This window comes from Cheilinus undulatus, linkage group 5 (genome assembly GCF_018320785.1).
Source record: "Cheilinus undulatus linkage group 5, ASM1832078v1, whole genome shotgun sequence".
Classification (NCBI taxonomy): Eukaryota; Metazoa; Chordata; class Actinopteri; order Labriformes; family Labridae; genus Cheilinus; species Cheilinus undulatus.
The window spans coordinates 10,735,343-10,756,633 of record NC_054869.1 but is presented as its reverse complement, the minus strand read 5'-3'; the positions used below and the strand labels follow the sequence as shown (position 1 = coordinate 10,756,633).

The following is a 21,291-nucleotide window of genomic DNA, read 5'->3' as shown; positions in this document are numbered from 1 at the left end:
CACAGAAACATGGCCAAAGTGTCTGTGTAAACGTGTGTGATAGCTTGTGTACTCCTGCACATTCACAGTGGATGTGTTTGTGCTGATAGGAGTGAAATACTGAGCCAATAGCCACACGCTTTACGATCCTTAATGTTGGCAGCTTTCTAGCACTATTACTGTTGGAAGCATTTAGCAACAGATGACATAAAAAACGTCCAAGTGAAGTTATAACTTTGCAGTTTGTTAGAAATCATTTGAACTTGGTCCAAAAAAATCCCTTTACTGGTGAATGAATAATCATTATCTTATAAGAGGCTCAAGGTTATCACCCTCTCATTAACTGAAGAGCTTATTACCTTGTTTTTGTGTAATTTTTCAGTGACTTTGATGGATTAATAAAACTGATAAATGTTGATTCAAGGTGTCCAAAAGATAATGAATAAAGCTGCACCAATTTAGAAGAGCAATAACACTACATTCCTTTTACAATGACTCAGTCAAAAGGCTTCTTTTCTTTCTCATTGTGAGATGAAAAGCTTTCAAGTTACCATTTTGATTATAATCCGGATTTCAACTCTGAAATCCTGATTATAAATCGTCCCGATTTATAAGCCGCAGTCTGTTTTTTTAAAATCTCCCAAGGGGAAAAAGGTTTAAACCGTCCTCTTGTGACAATTTCTATTTGGTTTGGTAAAGTACACAACTTGCAGCAGTGTTGCTCTTTTAGCATCTGTTTTCACTGTATGGATTGTGCACATCTACCAGCTCTAATACGGTAGTTGAGCTCTCAGCCTCTTTTGATTGCTTTGCAATGGACTCACAGCACGCGAGTTGCTCTACACTGCTCTGTCTGTCACCCGTCATCACTGAGGAGTATTCTAAGTCAAACCAGTACTCCGCAAGCTTAATTTACTTAACTAGACCTGCCGCTGCCAATACGCAAACTATGCAAAGCGTGTAGGGCCTTATCACCATGGGGGCCTCGCAACCATCTCTCTGAACATCAGTCTGGGGTGTGTATGATGAATATAATCCAGGTAATGTTTATATAACATTGACCAAACATAAGCTATACCTGGCCATCACACACATATTTTTGGAGATCAGTACAATCTGTGATCAATGAAGTGTGCACAGTGTCTGCTGGTGTCACCCATTATTTTGCAACCTCTCTTGTCAAACATCAACTTCTACCATTGTTTAGTTTGTGAATTTCTGTTCGAACTCCATAAAGTTCCCGCGCTGGTTCTGATCAGGAATTAACTCTGAATTGTCGTATTTGTATGTATTATGATTGTAATACTGGGATGGTAGGTGCGGGTGTGTGGGTGCATTGAGGAGGGGAAGGGGGACCTCATATCAGAGTCTGCTAAGGGCCTCACTTTGGCTAGGGGTGCCCTTGTACTTAACCATTTATGTCCTGTTTCCTTTAAATCCCTGGTTATGCCAAATAAGGCCGAAAAGCAGTTAAAAAGTGGTGCCAGCCCCCACTGGCGTGGTTTGTACTGTTATGTATGCCGAAACGTTATGAGCACTGAAGGAAAAGTGGGCGTTCACAATACACAATTAATGTGGATGAATTTTTAATCCTGTTGGATCTTGTTGAGTGTGTGATGGTGGCAGCACTTGTGGTAATGACGTCACATCTCAGCATTTAATACTAGTACAAGCCGCTCTGGTATATCAGCCACAGCTAACTTTTTAGACAAAAACATCCTCAGCAGGCTGTCCTGGCACCGTCATAAGCCTGCTTTGAATGGCTATGTCAATATGGCTGATAATCAAACCTAAAAAGCAACATAGGCTGAGTGATGTTGTGGCTGATAAGGGACAGTAGGAGGGAGGGAGTGGGCATGCCTTATCCCCCTTCCCTCACAGCGCTGTCTATGAGGTCCTTAAGACATTTTATTTTAATTTCATTTTATCTGGTGTTAAAAGTAAGTTAGATGAAGTCAGAAATCCTGGGTGTGTTGATCTCGTTTTAAAATAGCCTGCAGCCCGAAGTTTTACGAGCACGACCACAGACAACAACCACAGAGCGATCTTTTCAGAAGTTACCTAAGAAGTAGATTAATAACTAGTTACGGTATAGAGAATTAACTGTTCTAAGCCTTCGTAATCACAAAACTTTAGCATTAATTTAATTAAACAGAAGATGGATCTGGCTGATGTGACCCTTTGGGATCTGCTTTGTGTTCTTAAAAACAGGTCGAGATAAACGTCAGGAAACTTGATTTGTGGCCAGATACCAATATCCACAGATTAGGAAAAAGTTTGGATCTTCGTCGAGTCCAAATATGTCCGATTTAAGCAGATATTCGTCTGTTTTTCTCCTGTTTTAGCCAGCTCCTCACAGGGCAGACTTTTGTGTTTTGCAGCCCAGAGCTGATCAGCTGAGCAGCTGCTGTGTGTGTAGCGCCACCTTTTGGTACGGATAGGTAAGATTGGTACCCCTACAGAAGGGTGCAGAGAAGTGGGACAGTACGAGTCATTTTTATGGGACCCTTTCTAACTTTTGCTCTATGGAAACGCAAAAAAATGCGTGCCATTCTGCACAGAACTGAGCCGGACCGCTTGGCGGAAACGACCTATTAGTAACTCTTTCAGAGAGTTAGTAACTCCTCCAGGACCAGGCCAACACCCCATAATAAACATTGCTTACACTAACACCTACCTATTGCTAGTTTAATGCAGGACATTTTCCTTCCTCTAATGCCTCATTTGCAATGTATAACACTCGAAATATATAAACACCGTTGTGTATATTTTAAGTTTTAGATAACATTTGTTTTTTTGGTTGTATTTTCTAAAATAGCCTTTCAAAATAAAACCAAACTTGAAAACAGATGCAGGCCCAACTAGAAGCACAGTATTCTTCACTAACAGCTGCAGTTTATATGTTTTATTACAGTTTTGACCCTTCAAGGAGGACACTTTAATACATTTTGAGAAGATATTAAATAGCTTGACAGTTTTACATTATAGCTTCAACAAGAGCTGAAGATTTAATAAGGAATTACAGGCCAGACCAATAAAAAACCAAACAGCTAGCATGACTCAGTGGACTTCATTATGGTATTATTTGGTTCTTTGATTGTATGCCAGAGTTTTCTTGCGTGCGGGGGTTTGTAAATGTCCTTGGGTTTATAAATGACTTAAAGAAAAAAGAATAAGGTCAGTCTGCCAGTTAATAGGCAGCAAAGAAAGTGGCAGAAGCAGAGATTATGCTTTAGTTTTCTTTTCTTTCCTGCTAATCCAAGCAGAACCTCTGTAATATTTGCTGCTGTTCTGTAATAATTATATCACACTTAATATCATAATTGAATTTAAATGAAGTATTTGAAATGTGTTTATCTCTGCAGTGGTGAGCATTCAGGCCTCGTGGATGTGATGAGGCTCTTTGTTCCTGAACTGTCCATCATGAAGCCGCACGATATTAAATCTTATGTGTTATCATTTAATTTCTTGCATTTCTACAAAAGCCTCTCACACTGTGTGGGTGTTTGCACTGACAGTTAGTCAGGCGGTGATGTGGGCATAATTATTTTTCTTGAAATCCTTCCTCATCTTTATTTAACATTCTAAATTCTAATCCCCGTAAGTAGCAGGAAATAAATTGTGCGTCTGTGCGTGTTACCTGTGGTCGTAGCTGTCTGCTGATGTCATTGGGGTCCAGGGCGAACAAAGCCTCCCGGGCTCCGACGTATAAAACCCTCTCGTGGTCAGACAGAGTCAGCATGCTGTAGTTCCACACTCCCTGAACGCTGAACCTGGCCATGCTGTCCAGCACATCTGCATAAAGACACACGGAGATGCATCATTACATAACAGATAATACCTAGCTGCAAAACAAATCCTTTTAAATTTAGATGATCTGTGAACGGATGACTGAATAAAACCAGAGAGGAGCATTTCACACTCTTAAAAGTAGTCTGAGCTTATTCACACCACATGGACTCTCTAACTCCAACACCTACAGCTTCAAGTCTCTGTAAAGTGATAAAAGAAATTTTATTTCAGGTCTGTTGTATGACAAAAGGGTATGTTATTACCCCCGGAGAGAATTTCAGTAATGGAAAAAACATCTTTAAGTATATTAAGTTTCTAAATCTTGAAAAATGAGGCAGTAATATCTGCTCTAGGATGCTCCTGGTTGAATGCACCCAAGCCGTGCCCACTTGCAAGAAAAACAGCCAGCAGAGCCACCATCACATTCATGTCATAGGTAGATAGTTCAGTGCTAAAAAGTCTGAGTTTTGTTTTCTGATCCTACATTTAAAGCTGCTTTAAAGTCTGATATTTCATTTTCTATGAGTGATGTGAAGTGATGCTTTTTTTGTTTTTATGAGACATCTGATTTGTTATGTTGCTTCTGAATACACTGCATTTCTCGATGTTGCTCTTCAAAGAAAGTATTCTGTGTAAGTGAGAAGCAGAGACTTTACTGTGACAAATTTGTTGAAATTAGAACGCCTTTCATGGACACTCCCACTGCGAGTAGCAGCAGTAGCTTCAGTTAATGGCAACTGCCTTTCTGCCAGAAGTTTCCACCAGCTCTCTGCAGTTTTTTTAACTAGAAAATGGAAATAAAGTCATATGTAGGCTGTTGAGGGTTATACTCGTGGATAACAACTCAACCAAAGTGATGAGTAACTACATTAAGCACGATATTAATCTGCAAAGAGGAATGAAGGATGGCTGCGCTAGCTGCTAACTTTAGCTACGTTCTATTGGGCAAACCAGCCTAACATCATATACCCATCAATATGACTGTTTTCTGAGCCTTTTCTGCAGAGAGTAACAAGCACTACTTCGAGAGAGACACAGCCACCGCCCACTTCTTTTAATGATTCAGGACTTAAAGGGACATTTCCGTATTTTTGATGTTAAGTCGTATGAGGTTCCTTGCAGTGGAAGAGGTGTTAGCCTCCAGTGATTTCAGTGAGCATCGCTCCTTTAAGAAGGACTCCCTGATCGTACCAACAGGAGGCTAGGCAATACACAATAACAGATGGGTAGTTTCTTTGGTTTAATTTAGTGAGTTTTTGGTAAAAATGGGCCACAAAACAATGTTGGCTCAAATGAATGGACTATTGAAAACTTTTAATAATAATAATAATAATACATTTTATTTATAAGCGCCTTTCTGAGCACTCAAGGTCACTTTACAGATAAAAAGCGTTTTATTTTTTACCCAGAAAGCCTCTGTGTTTTGGTCACTATTTTGCTACCGGTTATGTGCTATTGTTATGATAAAAACATTCTAATGTTTGAATCTAGAATTCTGTCACATATAGCTCCTAGTCTTTTAATGTTTACACATTTATTCCAACATATTTAATGAATTTAGGGATTAAACTCTGATTTTGCTTTACAGGGACATTTTCTTTTTAATGTTACATCTCTTTATCATAATGCATGCTGGCATTACTAGCTAGCTTATGTTAGCTAATGACAGTATTGGGATCATAGTCAGCTGTCACATTCAGTCAGTGTTCTGGGGTAATGTTAGCAAGGGCTCTAATATTTGCTCACATTATCTTGATATTTTATGACCTGATCTGGAGAGGTCTGTTTTTATTGTCCCCTAAAGGGATGGCAGAGCTCCTAATGGCATTAATCCAATACTTACTCCTCTCTGGTTTTTATTTATAAGATGAGATTCTGCAGAATTAAAAAACCCAGGCGTGTGCCTGGTACTCCCATCACAACAGGACCCTTAGTCCCTCACCGGACTCGCCCCCACTGTTGTTCTGTGGTGGTAGACTTCATAGAGTTCCTTTTTACCTTTAAGTAAAAGCTAAAGACCCAGCTCTTCCAGGAAAATCTATGCTCTAAGCCAGACTCTTTTCCTCTGTAGACCCTGAGGTTAGAACAATATCGCAAATTGAATTGTTGGCCTGATTGTTGTAATCGAGTCAAACCAACCAAATCTAAACAAATGCTGAGACCAATCAAGATGCACAGCTCTGCTAATGAGTCCGCTCAATGAATAGATCCACAAGGTGGGAGAACAGTGTTAGCAATGTTTACCACAAAGCGATGAGTATAACCTCACACATTATGTCCCAAACATCCTGTAAAACATCAACTTGCAGCAAACTTTGCTTTGTAACATAACTTACAGTTTGCTAATCAATGCTAACGTTACAGCCAGCTTCAGCCAACATCATCTTTTCAGCGTAGTATTTCTGTTCTTTTGGTTATTTATTTATTTATTTTAGTTTATGACTTCTACTGCAGCCAGTCTGCAGAGGGATCTCTACATTTTTTTGGCTTCACTTCCAGTGAGAAGTGCTCTGTCCATCTTGATATACAGCCTCTCGTCTTGTCTTTGCTTTTTATTAAAATGTGTCTTATCTGATTGAGCCGGAGTCAAGATCTCTGAGGGATGAAGCTCATTTGAACCCGGAGGTCAGTTAAACATGTTCATCATTCTTTATCTATCTGTCCAGACCTTCATGTGTTAACACATTTAATTATTAAGGCTGCTCTAATCAACATGAAACATCACTTTTGGGCCCTTTCTGCTCATTGTTTTTCATTTCATAAACCAAAAAAAGCAAAGCAATTGGAAAATCAAGTTTCATAATATTTAATATATATATTTTTTTATTCAATATAAGTTTCCTGTCAGAACATGGTTGTGCTAGCTTTCAATTTTGTATTATTCTTTCATGATTTTGTACCAAAGCACCAAAAAAAAAGTCTTTGTAAGAGTAAACCAACTCAGAAACAAACCTGATTTTGATTCAGATTTTGGCAAACAGCAAATTACTTCATTTTGTTCAGTTTTTTTTAAATGTACTGATCAAATTATGCTTTAATGTAATGGCATAATAGCTTCTTATGAAACTTTCCTGCTAATTAAATGAAACTGAATCAAAAACTGGGCCTAAAGTCCTCTCTTTCTATTAAAGTGGCAATAAGATTCAATTTGAGCTAATTCATGCTGCTGTTGGTGTCCTAAATTACCAGTGTGAAGTACCACGGTGCAATTAAATCAATCTACACACGCTCAGGAACAAGAATCATTGGAAGATTAAAACTTTAAATGAGCAAATCATGCGAAAGTCAGAAAAAAAAAAAACGCAAAACATAACAAAGCATTTCAACTCAAATCTCTCACATTTCTACAGGAACACATCAGGTCCTAATGAGTTTGCTGAAACCACCCTCACTATCTGGCCTAAAGATCTGTTGTAAATTGTTCCTGCAGGATGGAGTGTTGCACTCAAAGCTTCCCAAGCTCTGTATTTACTCTGAGAACCTGCAGAGACAAGGCCGGTCCTCAGGGTAAGTCTGATAACTTCCAGATCTGCACGTCAGAAGTGAGATAAGATGGTCTGTTTAGAAAAAGCTGTGCAAATAAACATGAGGCAATGATGCTCTGGCATTACTAGCTCTTGTTTTGATGAAGAGTGCAGTTAGGAGTGTTTTTTCTGAAGCTAGCAGCAGAATGACGTCATTAAGAGATGTAAAGGGGGCGTATTAAATTAAACATACTCTGTAATACTTTTGCAATAAGAAATAATCTGATTTATTAGTGGTTTACGTCTGAATCATGAAATCTGACGGTTCATTCAGACTCTGCTCGCCTTGACTCTTCATTGACAGTCATCATATTAATATCCGCCCCTCACCTGGTATCCCCCCCTCTGGTTTCAGAGCTAAGCTTTTGCAAAGGTCCATCATTATTTTTCTTGCAAGCGTAGGAGCCACCAGAGTAACGAGCTGCCAAGACCTGACGATTTGACGTGGGTGGACTTTACTTTGAAGGGACACATCTTGCCTACAGTTGGGAAGAACTTGTTCAAGTTTGCCAACCATTTTATGCCTTAACAACCTCCAGAGTACAAGGCAGAACAGGTCACCAAACTCCTCCTGGCAGATGGGTTGGTACTAACTGTTGTAAATCTACTGACAAGGGAAGTGTGTGTGTTTTGTAACGTGTACAGTATGGTGCAGAACTTTTAGGCATGTTTGGGCCACAAACTGAGGCTGAAGTTAGGCTTGCAACAGTGGGAAAGCCCGTCTGAGGAAACCATCAGGTGAGAAGGAAGACTGACACAACCCCAGACATGTTCTGGATGTCCTTGCATATTACCAGGCATTTGAAAATACTCTGTTGAAAAATCAACATTTTCAACACCTTTAGGGTGGAATAAGGCGTAGAAGTGCTGAATAAGCACGGCCTAAGGTCCCATCTGGGCAGGTAGTAGGGTTGCCATGAGCCCCTGGTTGTGCTGTAGATGCCCCAAGGGCCTAAAAAACTGCTGGCCGTCTCTGACATTTGTTCCAGAGGTGAAAAGGCCCAGACATAAGAGACGCTGTTGAGCTTGACCTTGGCTGTCGAGTGACACACCTGTGTCCTGACATTTGTCAAGCCTAAGTCTGACCGCCCCCCCCTTCCAGCCCCATGCTGGGGAACGTCAGACCCCGCATTGAATCCTAAGCTTATGCACGACTGTATGTCTTGTGATCCTTTGATTTTAAGTACAAGCAGCAGGCCTGCATACAAACTTGTATTAGTTACGATGCTGAGTTAGCCACTCTAACTTTTGGTCTGAAAAGAAACAGTTGTGTCAGTGCATTCATGTATTAGTGTAAGCAACATTTGCATTTAAAGAGATACACACGGTTCTGAGAATGGCTGTTCAGAGCTGGTTTATACAGGGTCTGAAACTTCTTTAATGGATCTGTACTATATTATGACCAAAGCACAACACAGGTGTTTCATTTAGACCACAGGGGACTGGATTAACAGATGGAAAAGGCTAAAAATATCTGTCAATTTTCTACAATTCTTATCCCATCTGTGGTTGAGGGGGGGCTGGAATCTATCCCAGCTGTCATTGGGTGAGAGGCAGGGTACACCCTGGACTAGACACCTGTCAATTACAGAGCTAACATATAAACACAAACAACCAGGCATGCTCAAGCCGATTAAGAGTTGCTAATTTACCTGACAATGTGTGGTAACGGTGTCTTTGGTAGTGGGAGTTAGCTGGAATAAAACCCACATGCAACCTCCGCACAGAAAGGCCCTGACCAGGAATTGAACCAGGAACTTTCTTGCTATGAAGGCAACAGCTCTAACTCCTGTGCTGCCTTGCAGCCTGACTAAAACTGTCATCTCTATTAAGTGACTAAACCTGAAAGCACTTTTCTCAACCTAAAGGATGGGTATAAAGAAATTTTGTTGATCAGTTAAAGTCAAATGTTGACATTTGAGGACTAACTATTACAATTCTACATATTAGGTTAGAAATATGCTCAAGGACTTCCCTCTTTAGGTTGAAACCTGGCTATTGAATTGGCCAGTGATATATGTGATGCCAGCTTTCCCCATTCACATCTAACCTTGCAAAGCAGATGGATTGGCCTGATACCATGTCTGTCTTCAAGCAGATCCATATTGCAAAACTGCAAAACGTTTGTACCCCGACTGAAAATGAATGGACCAATCAGCAAGGAGAACAAGGTGGTAATTGTGTGGTTTAGCTTTACTGCATGCTGGTAAACAATAGCGACCAGTAAAAAGTGAGCTCGTATGCAGCTATAGCGGCATTTTCTTTAGAAATGGACATTTCTTTATCAAATGAAGAACAAAAAACCGGCTTCAATCTCAGGTAGCTTCTACGTTTTCCTTGCATCGTTAGGATGTTACAGCTGATTACAAACCCCACAAAAGCAACATAGTATCTATGATGTTGCAGCTCCCTCTCAGCCCTGTCCACAACATTCTTACAACATTTTATAAAATTCCAGGGTAGAGGCACCTCTTGGCTTTGGCTGCTCTTTAAAGTGATGGTATATTGAAAAGCATAGATGGTGCAAACATTATCTAGGAAATGTTTGCAAGTCAGCACAATCTGCCCAATTACATTTTTTATTCTTTAAAGACAGCAACCTCCAGCAGCTTCAATCAGCCTGTGCTTTAATGTGAGTTTGTTACTGAGCTGATGCCAGGACGTTTGTATTCAGACACATGTTCAATAAAAAATCCATTAAGAGTGGTCATTATTAAATTGAGGAAATCGACTGAGCTTGTTTTGGAAAACAACCTAAATTGTGTTTTGCATCAATTCAACACAGCTTTTATCCCAAATATTGTTAAAGGACTCATCCAATCAGCATTGCAGCATTAAGAAAGAGCAGCTTAATCGGGCCAGACGGAGCATCTGCGTACAACAAAACAGGGATTTAGAGTTGGACTAAGTTGCATTATTGCAAAATGAAAGTGGGATCTGCGCGACGACGTGGGCAGCATGCAGACTGAGCTTAAGATTGCTTATAAATGCATCCTAATAATGGGAGTAAATCTGCAGAGGTGATGAGATTGTTCATTATCTGTGGTGCACATTCGGGATGCAGATCGCATTTTAATGCATGCTCTAAATGAGGCCTTTTACTCTGATTAGGCCATCGCTCAGACTATTAACACATATATGAGCCTCATTTAAAGCCTTCTTATTGATTCTTTAAAATCAGGCAGGTGGATATATATGATTCATCTCCGCTCTGTTGAACTTATTTGAGAATTGCTCATATTTTCAGGTTGTTTTTCATTTTCCTGCTCACACACTGACACAAACAATCTAGAAAAGATTATGACAAAATCACAAAATGTTCTCTCCGCGGTCCCATCTGCAAAGTGTGTTGAAGGCCACAGCTGACTTTTTTCATCAAATTTGAAAAAGATGTACCCCCTGTTCTGTTGTTCACTCTCAAACTCTGCCACATACACACACAGACAGTTCAAATCCCCTGACTAGCATACAGACAAACTAGTGGTGCAGAGAAGATGAGAAAGCAAGACAGAGACGAGAGCAACCAGAGAAAGGCTGGTGTTTAGTTTCTATTATCCACACTCGTGTTGCTTGTAGTGTCACCTTGTTCTCCCTCTCCTCCTCCCCCACCCCCTCCCTCCCTTTCTGCGCTGATAGAATGCGTGCAAAACGCAAGGCGATGACAACCGTCTGCACGTAATGCCATCTCATAAATTGAATATTTCTCTTTCTGTTTTCTACAGCGTGAATATTTTCACTTCCCTCGCCGTCTTTCCATTCCCCGACTGAAAATAGAAGCTGAAATCCTGGGAGGCAACAGCAGGAAGTGGTTTGATTTATGGTGAGACTAACCGCTCATGTGACGCCGTGGCCTAGTTGGGACTGAATAAACTTACATACATGAAGCAGGCTGCACTGATAAGAGCTCTGTGTGTACGAGTGGGTGATATGACAGAAAAGAAAGTTAGTAGTGAGTTTTGCAGTGAGGGCTTGATGGTGTATGCATTTAAATATTTAGATGCCCTTGATGTCACAGCAAAGAAGGTCAGTTGTAGATCTTCAGAGATATTGTTTTTGCAGCTTCAAATAAAAGGTGAGTTCGTTCTACAGCTGGGTAGAGAAGTGAGGCTTTCTTCTTCTTCATTCTGCACCACACTGGTGCAAAAAAATAGAAAAACAAGCTCACAGTTTGACGTGACTCATAAGATCTGAAAGTGTTGGGAAACATATCTCTGCAAACATCAACTGCAAATAAAGGAAAAGGATTTATGGAAATTAATGTAGTTATAAGAGTCAGCTAAAAGAAATCAACCATAATCAATACAATTTGGCTTAAAAAATACAGAAAAAGGCTTTTTAATGTCAAAATGAAAACAGATTTCTACAAAATAATGTCAATTAAACAAAAATATGTTAAGTAAAATAAGTGTCCGCATAAATATTCACCCACTTTAAAGTGACTGACCTATTTCAACAGAGGCCCAATCAGTTGGTGCCAGTAGTCTCACAGTTAGTGAAATGTGGATCACCTGAGTGCAGTGAATGTGTCCCAAGTGACTGGAGTATCAAGACACCTGTGTCTGGAAGGTCCAGTCACTGGTTAATGAGTATTCCTGGCTACCATTACACCATGAAGATAAAAGAACACTCCAAACACCTCAGAGAAAAGGCTATTGAAAATTATAAATCAGAGGATGAGTACAACAAAAATCCAGGGCACTGAACATCCCCAGGAGTTCAGATAATCCATCTTCCAGAAATGGAAGGAATATTGCACATGTGTAAATCTGCCGAGATCTGGCCGTCCTCACAAACTGGGTGACCATGCAAGAAGGAGACTAGTGAGAGAGGCCATGACTACTGTGAAAGAGTTACAAGCTTCATCAGCTGAGCTGCCCGGGTTCATCACCAGCCATGGGAGAGTGGCAAAGAGAAAGCCACTGATGGAGATACTCATATTGAACCTCCTATAGAGTTCAAAAGGCATGTGGGAGACTCCTTGGTCAAGCTGGAGAAAGTTCTTTGGTCTGATGAAACCGAAATGGAGCTTTCTGACCGTTAGACCACCCCCTCTGTGCACAGCATCATGCTGTGGAGATGCCTCTCTGCAGCCAGCCCTGGACGGCTTGTAAAGGTAGAGGGTAAAATGAATGCAGCAAAATAGAGGAAAATTTTGGAAAACCTTATTCAGTCTACAAGAGAACTACAGCTTAGGGTAAGATTTATTTTCCAGCAAGACAATGACCTAAAGCATAGTGTAGATTAATGAGAATACATATATTTTTTTCAACTGCAGCATAAGGCTGCAACATAAGACAACTGAAAATAGTAAAGTGGGTCTAAACACTTTCTGAGTGATTCTTTTAATGTGAATTCTTGAACCACTGCTACATTTCTGCTGTCTTGTAAGCCCATGAGAGCTGGGACCTTTTGTGTAGGTGGCACAAAACAAAATGTTTTCAATATATCAATAACAGTCGGTAAAGTAGAATAAAAATATTATCTCTAAAATAGAGGAATATATAGCATCATTAATTTGCAGCCTGAGGCCAAATGCATATAAAAACTATTTAAAGCCCTGTAGTTTCTTCGATTGTTTTTTAAAATTTGGCATGGAAAACAAAATAATGACCCTCCTATTATTTGATTCTGACAGGCTTTACTTTATAAGTTTTATAACAATTACGACTGCAGACATCATATCCTTTTATTCATGTACTTTCAACTCATTTTTTATTTGCAAAGATACCAAATGTTTGAAGTTTATCTGTTGTACCCAGTGGATTAGTTCAAAGAAGCCCAAACATCTTCAAAACAGCACATCACAACAAAACTCCTCTATTTAACCCTGTGGTTTACCAGCGTCCGCATGTGTGAAAACCATTACCGACAACGCTACATTAGACACAACACGGTCACTTGAATCATGTTTCATTACGGTTAAATGTACTCATGAGGCGACCCGATGTGAGAGGATGGAAGATAAAGGAGAGGAGTAAGCAAAGGAAGGAAGGGGGATAAGTGCTCGAGTCAGCTTATTATCTGAAGAGCGGCTGCGAATAAACATCAGAGGAGATGAGAGAGCATGGTGAGAGTAAGGAGAGAGAGAGAGATGGACGTCCAGACAGTGGCAGCAGTGAGAAATGGAGAGATGAGGGGAAAAACGAGAGAAAGAGAGAGAGAGAGGTACCCTCAGGGGAGAACTGAGCACATCTGCTGTTCCACACAGCCGGGCAAAAAAACTCCACAGCTGACACACTTTTACTCAGTCACACACACATACCTACACACAAACGCACAATCTCAGACTTGTGTTGATGCGCACGGCAGCTTTTTACACAAATCAGTGCACATGAGCACACTCGCCAAAGACATAGAGTTTGTGTGCGAGCTGAAAGCGCACAGTCCTTAGCAGTCCTCTGGGATACCTGCTCAGTGACTTGAACGTCTCTCCACCAACAGAGGGAAAGTGTTTGCTCCGAGACGCTTGTTTGAAGTGATCAGCGGCTCTGTCATTAAGAGGTGATCCGGGGCAGATGCACTTACCATCTGCCACCACACTGTGGCAGCCCTGAGGCCACCTGCCATGTGTTGACTGTCCACACCTGAAGAGCATCGCTGTGTGTGTGCAGGAGGCTTCAGAGTTAAGAATGACTGCAAGAATAATAATAATGAGACTTTATGCTTTTAAATCAAATAAAATGAACACAGGGGAAGTAAGAGTAAAAATGGAGCCATCTGGTCTTGTTGAGAATGAGAAGAAAACAAAGAAAACAACAAACTTTTAGGGTTAAGAAGGCATATGGTACACTAACCTCACACTTAAAAACACTGCCCTCCTTCTGTTCTTCCATCTAAACAAAGCCTTATATTAACTTTAGAGTTTAGCTTATAAATGTAGTTTATTTAAAATATGTAAAGCAAAAATGAAAAAGAGAAAGAAGAATGGAATTAGTTATAATACAACCATGAAAAATACAGCTATGTGTGAGTTTTAGGCATGTAGGGTGCTAAGAATCCATCAGAGGGCCCGGCGTGCCATAACCTGGGGCTGCCAGAGTCAAGCTTAAATGCATCTCTTTAGTCTGGGCCATGTCACTGCCGGTGTTTTTTTTTGGTCACTTGGGACATCCCCAGCATGACCAGGGGCTTGTAGCACCCCTACTACCAACCAGGATGGTATCCCAGGCCTGTAGTTCTCAACTGGTCGGACATCTGGACCCACCACCACCTCTGTATGAGACACTATGACCCAAAGGTGTGCCACTTTTTCACAAGTTTCTGCTGCGATCTAAAAGTTACATATGCAGCTGAAGAGCAACTCATTCATTGGACAATTTATCAGTTTATCTATTGGTTCTCCCTCCCCCAAGGTTGAAGAGACATACCAAACTGAAGGTTCTTGGCCTTTCAGGGCCACTTTCCATGGGTGGGCCCTGGGGATAAAGCTCTGGTAAGCCCGTGCATTAAGGTCATTTTTACACCTGATAGTCCAGGGGACTCGGTCCATTTTGGAACAGAAATTGCCACATTGTTGCACTTTCCTTTGGTTTGGTTCGCATTCACACCTCTCTCTTGGTCAAACGCACCAAACCGTCTGAACACCTACAACCTCTGCCCGCCAGGGGCGCTGTTGCCCCGAACAAACGGCGACTAAGAAGAACAGAAGGTGCAGAAGAAGACGAAACTCCTTCCGCTGGTCTTTTCTTCCACATAAACAATGAAAAAACACAGAATTTACACTGTCTTGTGCATTGGGGCATTATGAGCAGCCAGTGAGACGGTGAGCTGTCCAGCATGTTGTCCTTTACACGTGACGAATAAAACAATACGGACTACGACGTGTTGCCATGGCTACACAGACGCCAAGCGAAGTACCAACATGTATTTGAGCGTATTAAATCACATATAAATCCATATATCATTAGGCTTTATGCCACTTCCTGCTTTTGGTTCACAAGTTGGTCCACTTTGCTTTCACACCTCTAACGAACTGCACCAGGGTTCGTTTGGACCCCCTGTTTCCAAGCAGACCAGAGTTCGCTTGTTTGATCCGCACCAGAGTTCGTGTGAGCTTTCACACCACTCCAGATGAACTGGAGTATCCGGGGGAACAGACCAGAGTTCGTTTAAAGCGGACCAAACAGCTCCGGTGTGAATGCGCCCTAAAACGGGTCAGCCTAGGGTACAGTCTGGAATGCCACAAGACCATGGATGTCCCAAGGGTCTGAAAATTGCTGAAGGCATATTACAAGGGGCGAGAAGGCCCAAACAAGAGATGCCATCGAGCTTGACCTTGCCTGCTGAGTCAGCTTGACTTAGCCCCTCCCCCCAAACACACACTATATATCATACCATATGGGATCAAATATGTTTTTATATAAATCTATTCATATTAATCCCTCCAGACTTGCACTGTTATTAACAAAGAAAAAAAGCATGACTTTTGAAAGCTATTTAAAGCTTTAACAGGGAATCTTTGAGGCTTTTCCATTACGTTAAGAAGCTGGAAATTGCATGTGTGTTTATAGGCGGTTAGTTTTAAATAACAGGGCCTTTGATGCTCAGAGAGACAACCATTAGAAAAGAGAAAAGAAGAAGAAGAATTTAAATAATAGCAAATAAAATGCTGTGAGATGAGAGGGCTTTAATGATTCTGACAGATGACAGGAGAAATAAAAACAAAAGGTCAGAAAAGAAAAAGCTGGAGCAGAGAGGGAGAACGTAAGGGGGTCAGCGCCATTTAAAACAGAGATAATCAGAGATCACGACACTACGAGACCTCTTCACTGCCCGTGTGGGTGTGTTTGTCTTTGGATGGGTGCGAGACTGTGATAAAAGAGGGTAATAAAAAGAGACAAAGAGAGTGAGACAGGCGTTTGCGTCTGTACGGGTGTGGGTGGATTATATTTTGTTGAGAACAACACATTTGAATAAAGAAATGTGGAGCGCTTACTTGAAGGAAACTGTTGTTTACCACATTTCCCCTCACATTAAATGAATCATACCTTCCATCAAATAGATCAATATCAAAAATCCATTATGAATATGTGGCTCTGCTTTTAAAACAGCCATGCCAGAGATGTACAAAGCAGATTTTTGGCTCATTAACCACAATGTTCAAAGGCTATGTGTGACATTTCCTCTGGTCATTTTACTGTGGGGCAGTCATTATGTTCTACTCATTTCATTTCATTTCATACTTCTGCAAATTCACATTTATTCCACAAAATCAGCACTAAAAGAGCTACTCTGATCACACTGTAGCAGCTAGTTAGCTCAGCTCTGTTTACCTTAGCATAAATGCTTCAGGCAGAGAAAAGCAAACCTCACTCCATCCAAAGGTCACAGAAGCTGTTAACAATCTTTCTTTGGTGCTCAACAATTCATGTTTATTCAGCTTCTTTCATGTTTTGTTTTAAAAGTAGGATTTTAAAAGTTATGGTAGCTAAGCTAACGTGTGACTCAGCACAGCACAGAGAAGCTACAACTACAGTCTGAATGCTCTTGTCTTTAGTTCTGCAAGATGTGAAATAAGTTTCAGAAAGTCACTTTTATTCAAGGATGCTTATAGATAAGTAGCTACAATAAGTCAGCGTGTAAGGCAAAGTTGCCATGTAACTGATGAACCAATGTACAATTCTGAGATGTGTGCTGTTGTGATCATGAGTGCAGCCATCAACACACTGCATGCTTATTACAAAATGGCTGCATCCTCTTTTTAATTTGCTGCTCAAAGCATGCAGGTAAAGGACCCAAAGTGCCACTTTTTAGCATCTTTTCTCCCTCATTAGATCATTACGGTTCATTCAAGGAAAACTATGGCGTACTGTAAGGTAAAACAACTCCACCGTTTAAGAAAATGAGGGGCCAGTGGAGGAGGGCATTAAGACTCACAGGTTATGGGTCTCTACTTCACAGTTATCACTGTTACCACCAAAACACTCCATCAAAATGAATGGACCCTAATGGGAAAGACAGGGTCTTTACATTCGCCCCAGTAAACTGGAAAAACAGCCCTATCTTGTGACTACAGATGTCCGAAATTGACATAAGTACCTTAAATGCAGTTAAACCGTCTTAAATGAGTCAGATCTAAACTTTTAAAATGTCATTAATGTGTTAGTGAATGTGTGAAGAAGCAGGCAGACTAAACTCCTGCTGTAACGGAGTGATCTCGGTCTTAAAGTCAGCAGCAACACAACACCAGTCCCATATTTGACCACTTTATACCCCTCTAGTTTCAGTCCAAAGCCACAGAGCTCTTCTTTCACACTCCTTTGGAGCTTCGATTGATGTAGGAATTTCAGGGCTGATACCGATTATAAGAAGTCCATAAGACTCATAACCAATATTTGGAACTGATATGCTTTAATTATGACGTACGAAATGTTCTTAATGTAGCAAAATTAAAACTGGATGGTCCAAAAAATTAAGGAAAATATTCAATTATTCCAAACTCTATCAGCATGAGAAACTGTGCAGAGCAACACCCTTGCAGCAGGAAACAAAGTGACGCCATATTTACCCAGTGACACCCAGGCTAATGTGCTGATTGGCTGTTGCTTATGTGACATTCAGCCAATCAGATTGTACCGTATGCAGGACACTTGGTGAGACTGTGGAGAGTGAAAATAAAGCCAGGGGGGAAGACACATCCTGCATTGGAGCCAAAGTAGCGCACTTTATGGTTAATTAATTTCATCGATTACCGGTAGAACAAAATGCCGATATTGATATTGATATTGAACCAGCCAAATGCTAAAAATCGGTATCAATTGGCTGGGCCAATAATCGGTCTACCTCTTCATAAAATGTGGTGCAAATTGGTTTAAAGTGGCAAAAATGAGTAAAAAGAGGCAGAAACTGGTGATGAGTGGCAAAAGATGGATCATTTTGACATTAGAATCAAATAAATGTTTGACTCTTTACAGCTCCAAAATGAAGAAACTGTTAGCCAGGATTTTAGCTACCGATCCAACACGCATGGATTGATATCATTAAGTAACAACTGGGGAGGGCTTTTTCTCTGGGTTTGTCAGGGGCTCAGCTAAATCTGTAGGCAGGCCTGCAAACAGCCACAACTTAGTGAAAAAAATATCAGTACAAAAGAGCTACACAGAAACTCCCCATTGTGGACTTTGCTGTGTAAATCATCATGCAGGATGACAGTTTAAACCTTTTAACCTCAGAGGGACCCCAAAATAGACTGCGTCTTATATTCTAGTGTGACCTACATTCAAGATTTTACAGTATCATCCTGACAAAATTAAAAGTAAAAGCAAAGCACAAGCTGCACTATTTTCGACTGAAAGCTTACTCTGAAGACAGTTGGATAATTTATTTAAACAATATTTAATGTCTTTGAAATTTAGCATTTTTCTTTGTGGAATGACTTAAGATTTGTAGTGATATTCTAAAAAAGTTCAAAAATAGTTTTACTTGGTCTTAAACTTTAATTGTGCAAAAGAACTGAAAAAGTACCTCATTATACAGCCCAGTTCCTGACAACATGTAGTTTGCTATTTCACCACACTGTCAAAGACTTGTTGTCACCAGGTTGCTCCACAAGTGTAGGCGAGACTGTTAGGAAAAGCTTTTTTATTTCATTCACGACAGGAAGTTACAACATCTGAGACTCGAGACGGGAAGCTGCCGCCTGGAACCACAAATTTCCCATTAGGATTCTCTCATTGATTTGTTAGTTTTCTCCTTGTGTGTCTAGTGAATCCGATGTTTACCAGACTAAGTGTTTGAGAGTTGGACGCCGGCGTGTCCTTGAGTGCACCACGAGGGAGAACTTGCACTAAGTCCCTGTGCGATAATGCAACTTCAGACAAAACATCAAGAGGATGATACACAGGGACAAACTAGAATAAAAGCACCGTGTTTATGAAACAGATAATGTGACTGTGCTTTCTCTGCAATAAAAAGAACAAGACAACACTTCAGTACTGAGTGTTTTTAGCTTCAATGTGACGGCAAAGACTGAAAATGAACCAAAAAAAAAAAGCTGCATGAAGGTAGAGAACCAGAAAGCACTTCTTTGTAAGAGTTTTAATTGTACAAAAGTGCCTTAATGCATAAAAGGACGACTAGAAAAGGAGTATTTGCTTTTGTCTGTGCCTGTTTGCAGATTCGTGTGCTGTCGTTTTAGGCTATCTCAGGGTCAAATTGGCCATCCAGCTCTGCCCAGACCAAACAGAACTCCCATGTGGGCAGAAGGAGGGGACAAAGGGGCAGCGCCTGTTGCTCCAGGGCCATCTTAGAAGGTCCCGGTCTGGGCCTGGCCTCTGTAATCTGCCTCCTCCAACCTTCCAGCCTCTCCCTCTCTCGGCCTGCTATAAATACGCGCAGCTTCTGCTTATAGCTCCTAACCGCTGCTCCACTCACACACCAAACTATGATTAAAGGCCTATTTTGGGGAGAGCTTTGAAGCAGCGACGAATGCAGAACGAGAGACAGACGGACAGACAGAGAGGAGGGAGAGACGTCGCGCGGCGCCCACACAAACATGCACGCATACTGGAGCGTGCACGGCGGGCGTCATCAAACCTTCATCTGTGCAGGTACCCTTGTTGAAAGGAAAAAAAAAAAAAAAAAAAGCACGGCGCACAAAAAGATGCTCACTCCCACGTGGATGCTGGAGCTTTGTCTGCTGAACAGACGACAAGTTCACAAGGGAGGCAGGTGTACGACAGAATGAGAGCAGAAAATATAAGGAGACAAGAAACTGAGGGATATACATGCCTTTACAGGAGCGATGTGCCCACATACCTCAGGTTATTATAGATTACATGCTATTAAAATCAATAACAGAGATATATGGGATTATCCACACACCAACACAAAAATTGCACGTGCTTTTTATGCTTGTGACTGAATAATTTTGAATAAAAGATGAAAAAACAATAAAAATACATGTTAGAGAGCAGGATAATTACTCGTTTCTGCACGGCTTAAATATGTAAGCTCTTGTTTGTTGCTTCAGGAGCATTTGTAATTTGTAATCTTTTTTTTTTGATATACAGTCATGGCAATCGAGTGATTGAATGCATTAGAACATAAAGAGTGGGATGAAGGGACGAGGGGAGTGGGAGGAAAGGAAGTGGTTAAAGTGGATTAACAGCGATAGAGCAAGTAAGCAGAGAAAGAGGGAGGCAGAGGATGAAAGAGGAAGGGTGGGTGGCAGAGAAGGCGGGGATGGTGAAACAGCCCGTCGTGGTGGGGGGGCTGCCATTGCCATCCACAACAAGCAGAACAAATCAAGGGCTGGTTGATGCCACAAGTGAGCAATTTTTTTTTTCTTCCATTCCAGTGTCATGGTTGGGTTTATGCAGCAGCAGGCACCAGCTGGAGAGAGTTAGGCCTTTACGGACAACGCTGGGGTGATGACACACACACAAAACACGCACGAAACACACAGAGAAGTAGAGGGGAGTCTGTGGGGTCGCTACAGTTTAGAAGCTGACTCACTGAATGATTTACAAGCCAAATATGAAAAGTATGTGGTGATTCACAGGAAGGGGGAATCACATGAAAAGACAGCCTCGTGCTGATCGATGTATGGATGCCTGCCAGAAAGTTACAGATTTAAAACAACAGTATGTTTCACTTACACTGTCATAAAACACACAGTGCATCTAAGTCCCCCTTATTTACAGTGTGACAGTGAAGCAGGAAAAACGTCATGAATGAGGCTAAAGAATCCTGTCCACTGCTAAGGAATCAGACGTTATGAAAACAGGGATAATAGTGTCAACAGCCTGTTATCTCCAAACTTATGTACTTTCCTGCTGAGTCATTTTCTCTTGCTTCATGTTTTAGCTTCATCCATCAGTCAAAAACACCCTATTTATACAAAGCATTAGCTGGGATTTACTGGAGGCTTCTTTTGTGCATCCGGACACCACACCGGACTCTCCTGGTGAGGTCGGCACTGTTCTAAAGCAATTTAGTGAGTGAGTTCGAGTGCCATACCTTGTCATCTGACAATGCACTTTATTGCATGTTCCTT

At 41.1% G+C, this 21,291-nt stretch overlaps 1 protein-coding gene across 2 annotated transcripts in view; it reads right to left on the bottom strand.

Moving 5' to 3' along the window:
- Positions 1–21,291, bottom strand: part of sema4c (sema domain, immunoglobulin domain (Ig), transmembrane domain (TM) and short cytoplasmic domain, (semaphorin) 4C) — a 211,860-nt gene that overhangs the window by 84,000 nt on the left and 106,569 nt on the right. For both annotated transcript variants that reach the window (XM_041787078.1, XM_041787079.1), the window contains one exon: positions 3,620–3,774. In XM_041787078.1, the coding sequence (XP_041643012.1) occupies positions 3,620–3,774 (155 nt within the window). The remainder of the gene's footprint in view (positions 1–3,619; positions 3,775–21,291) is intronic.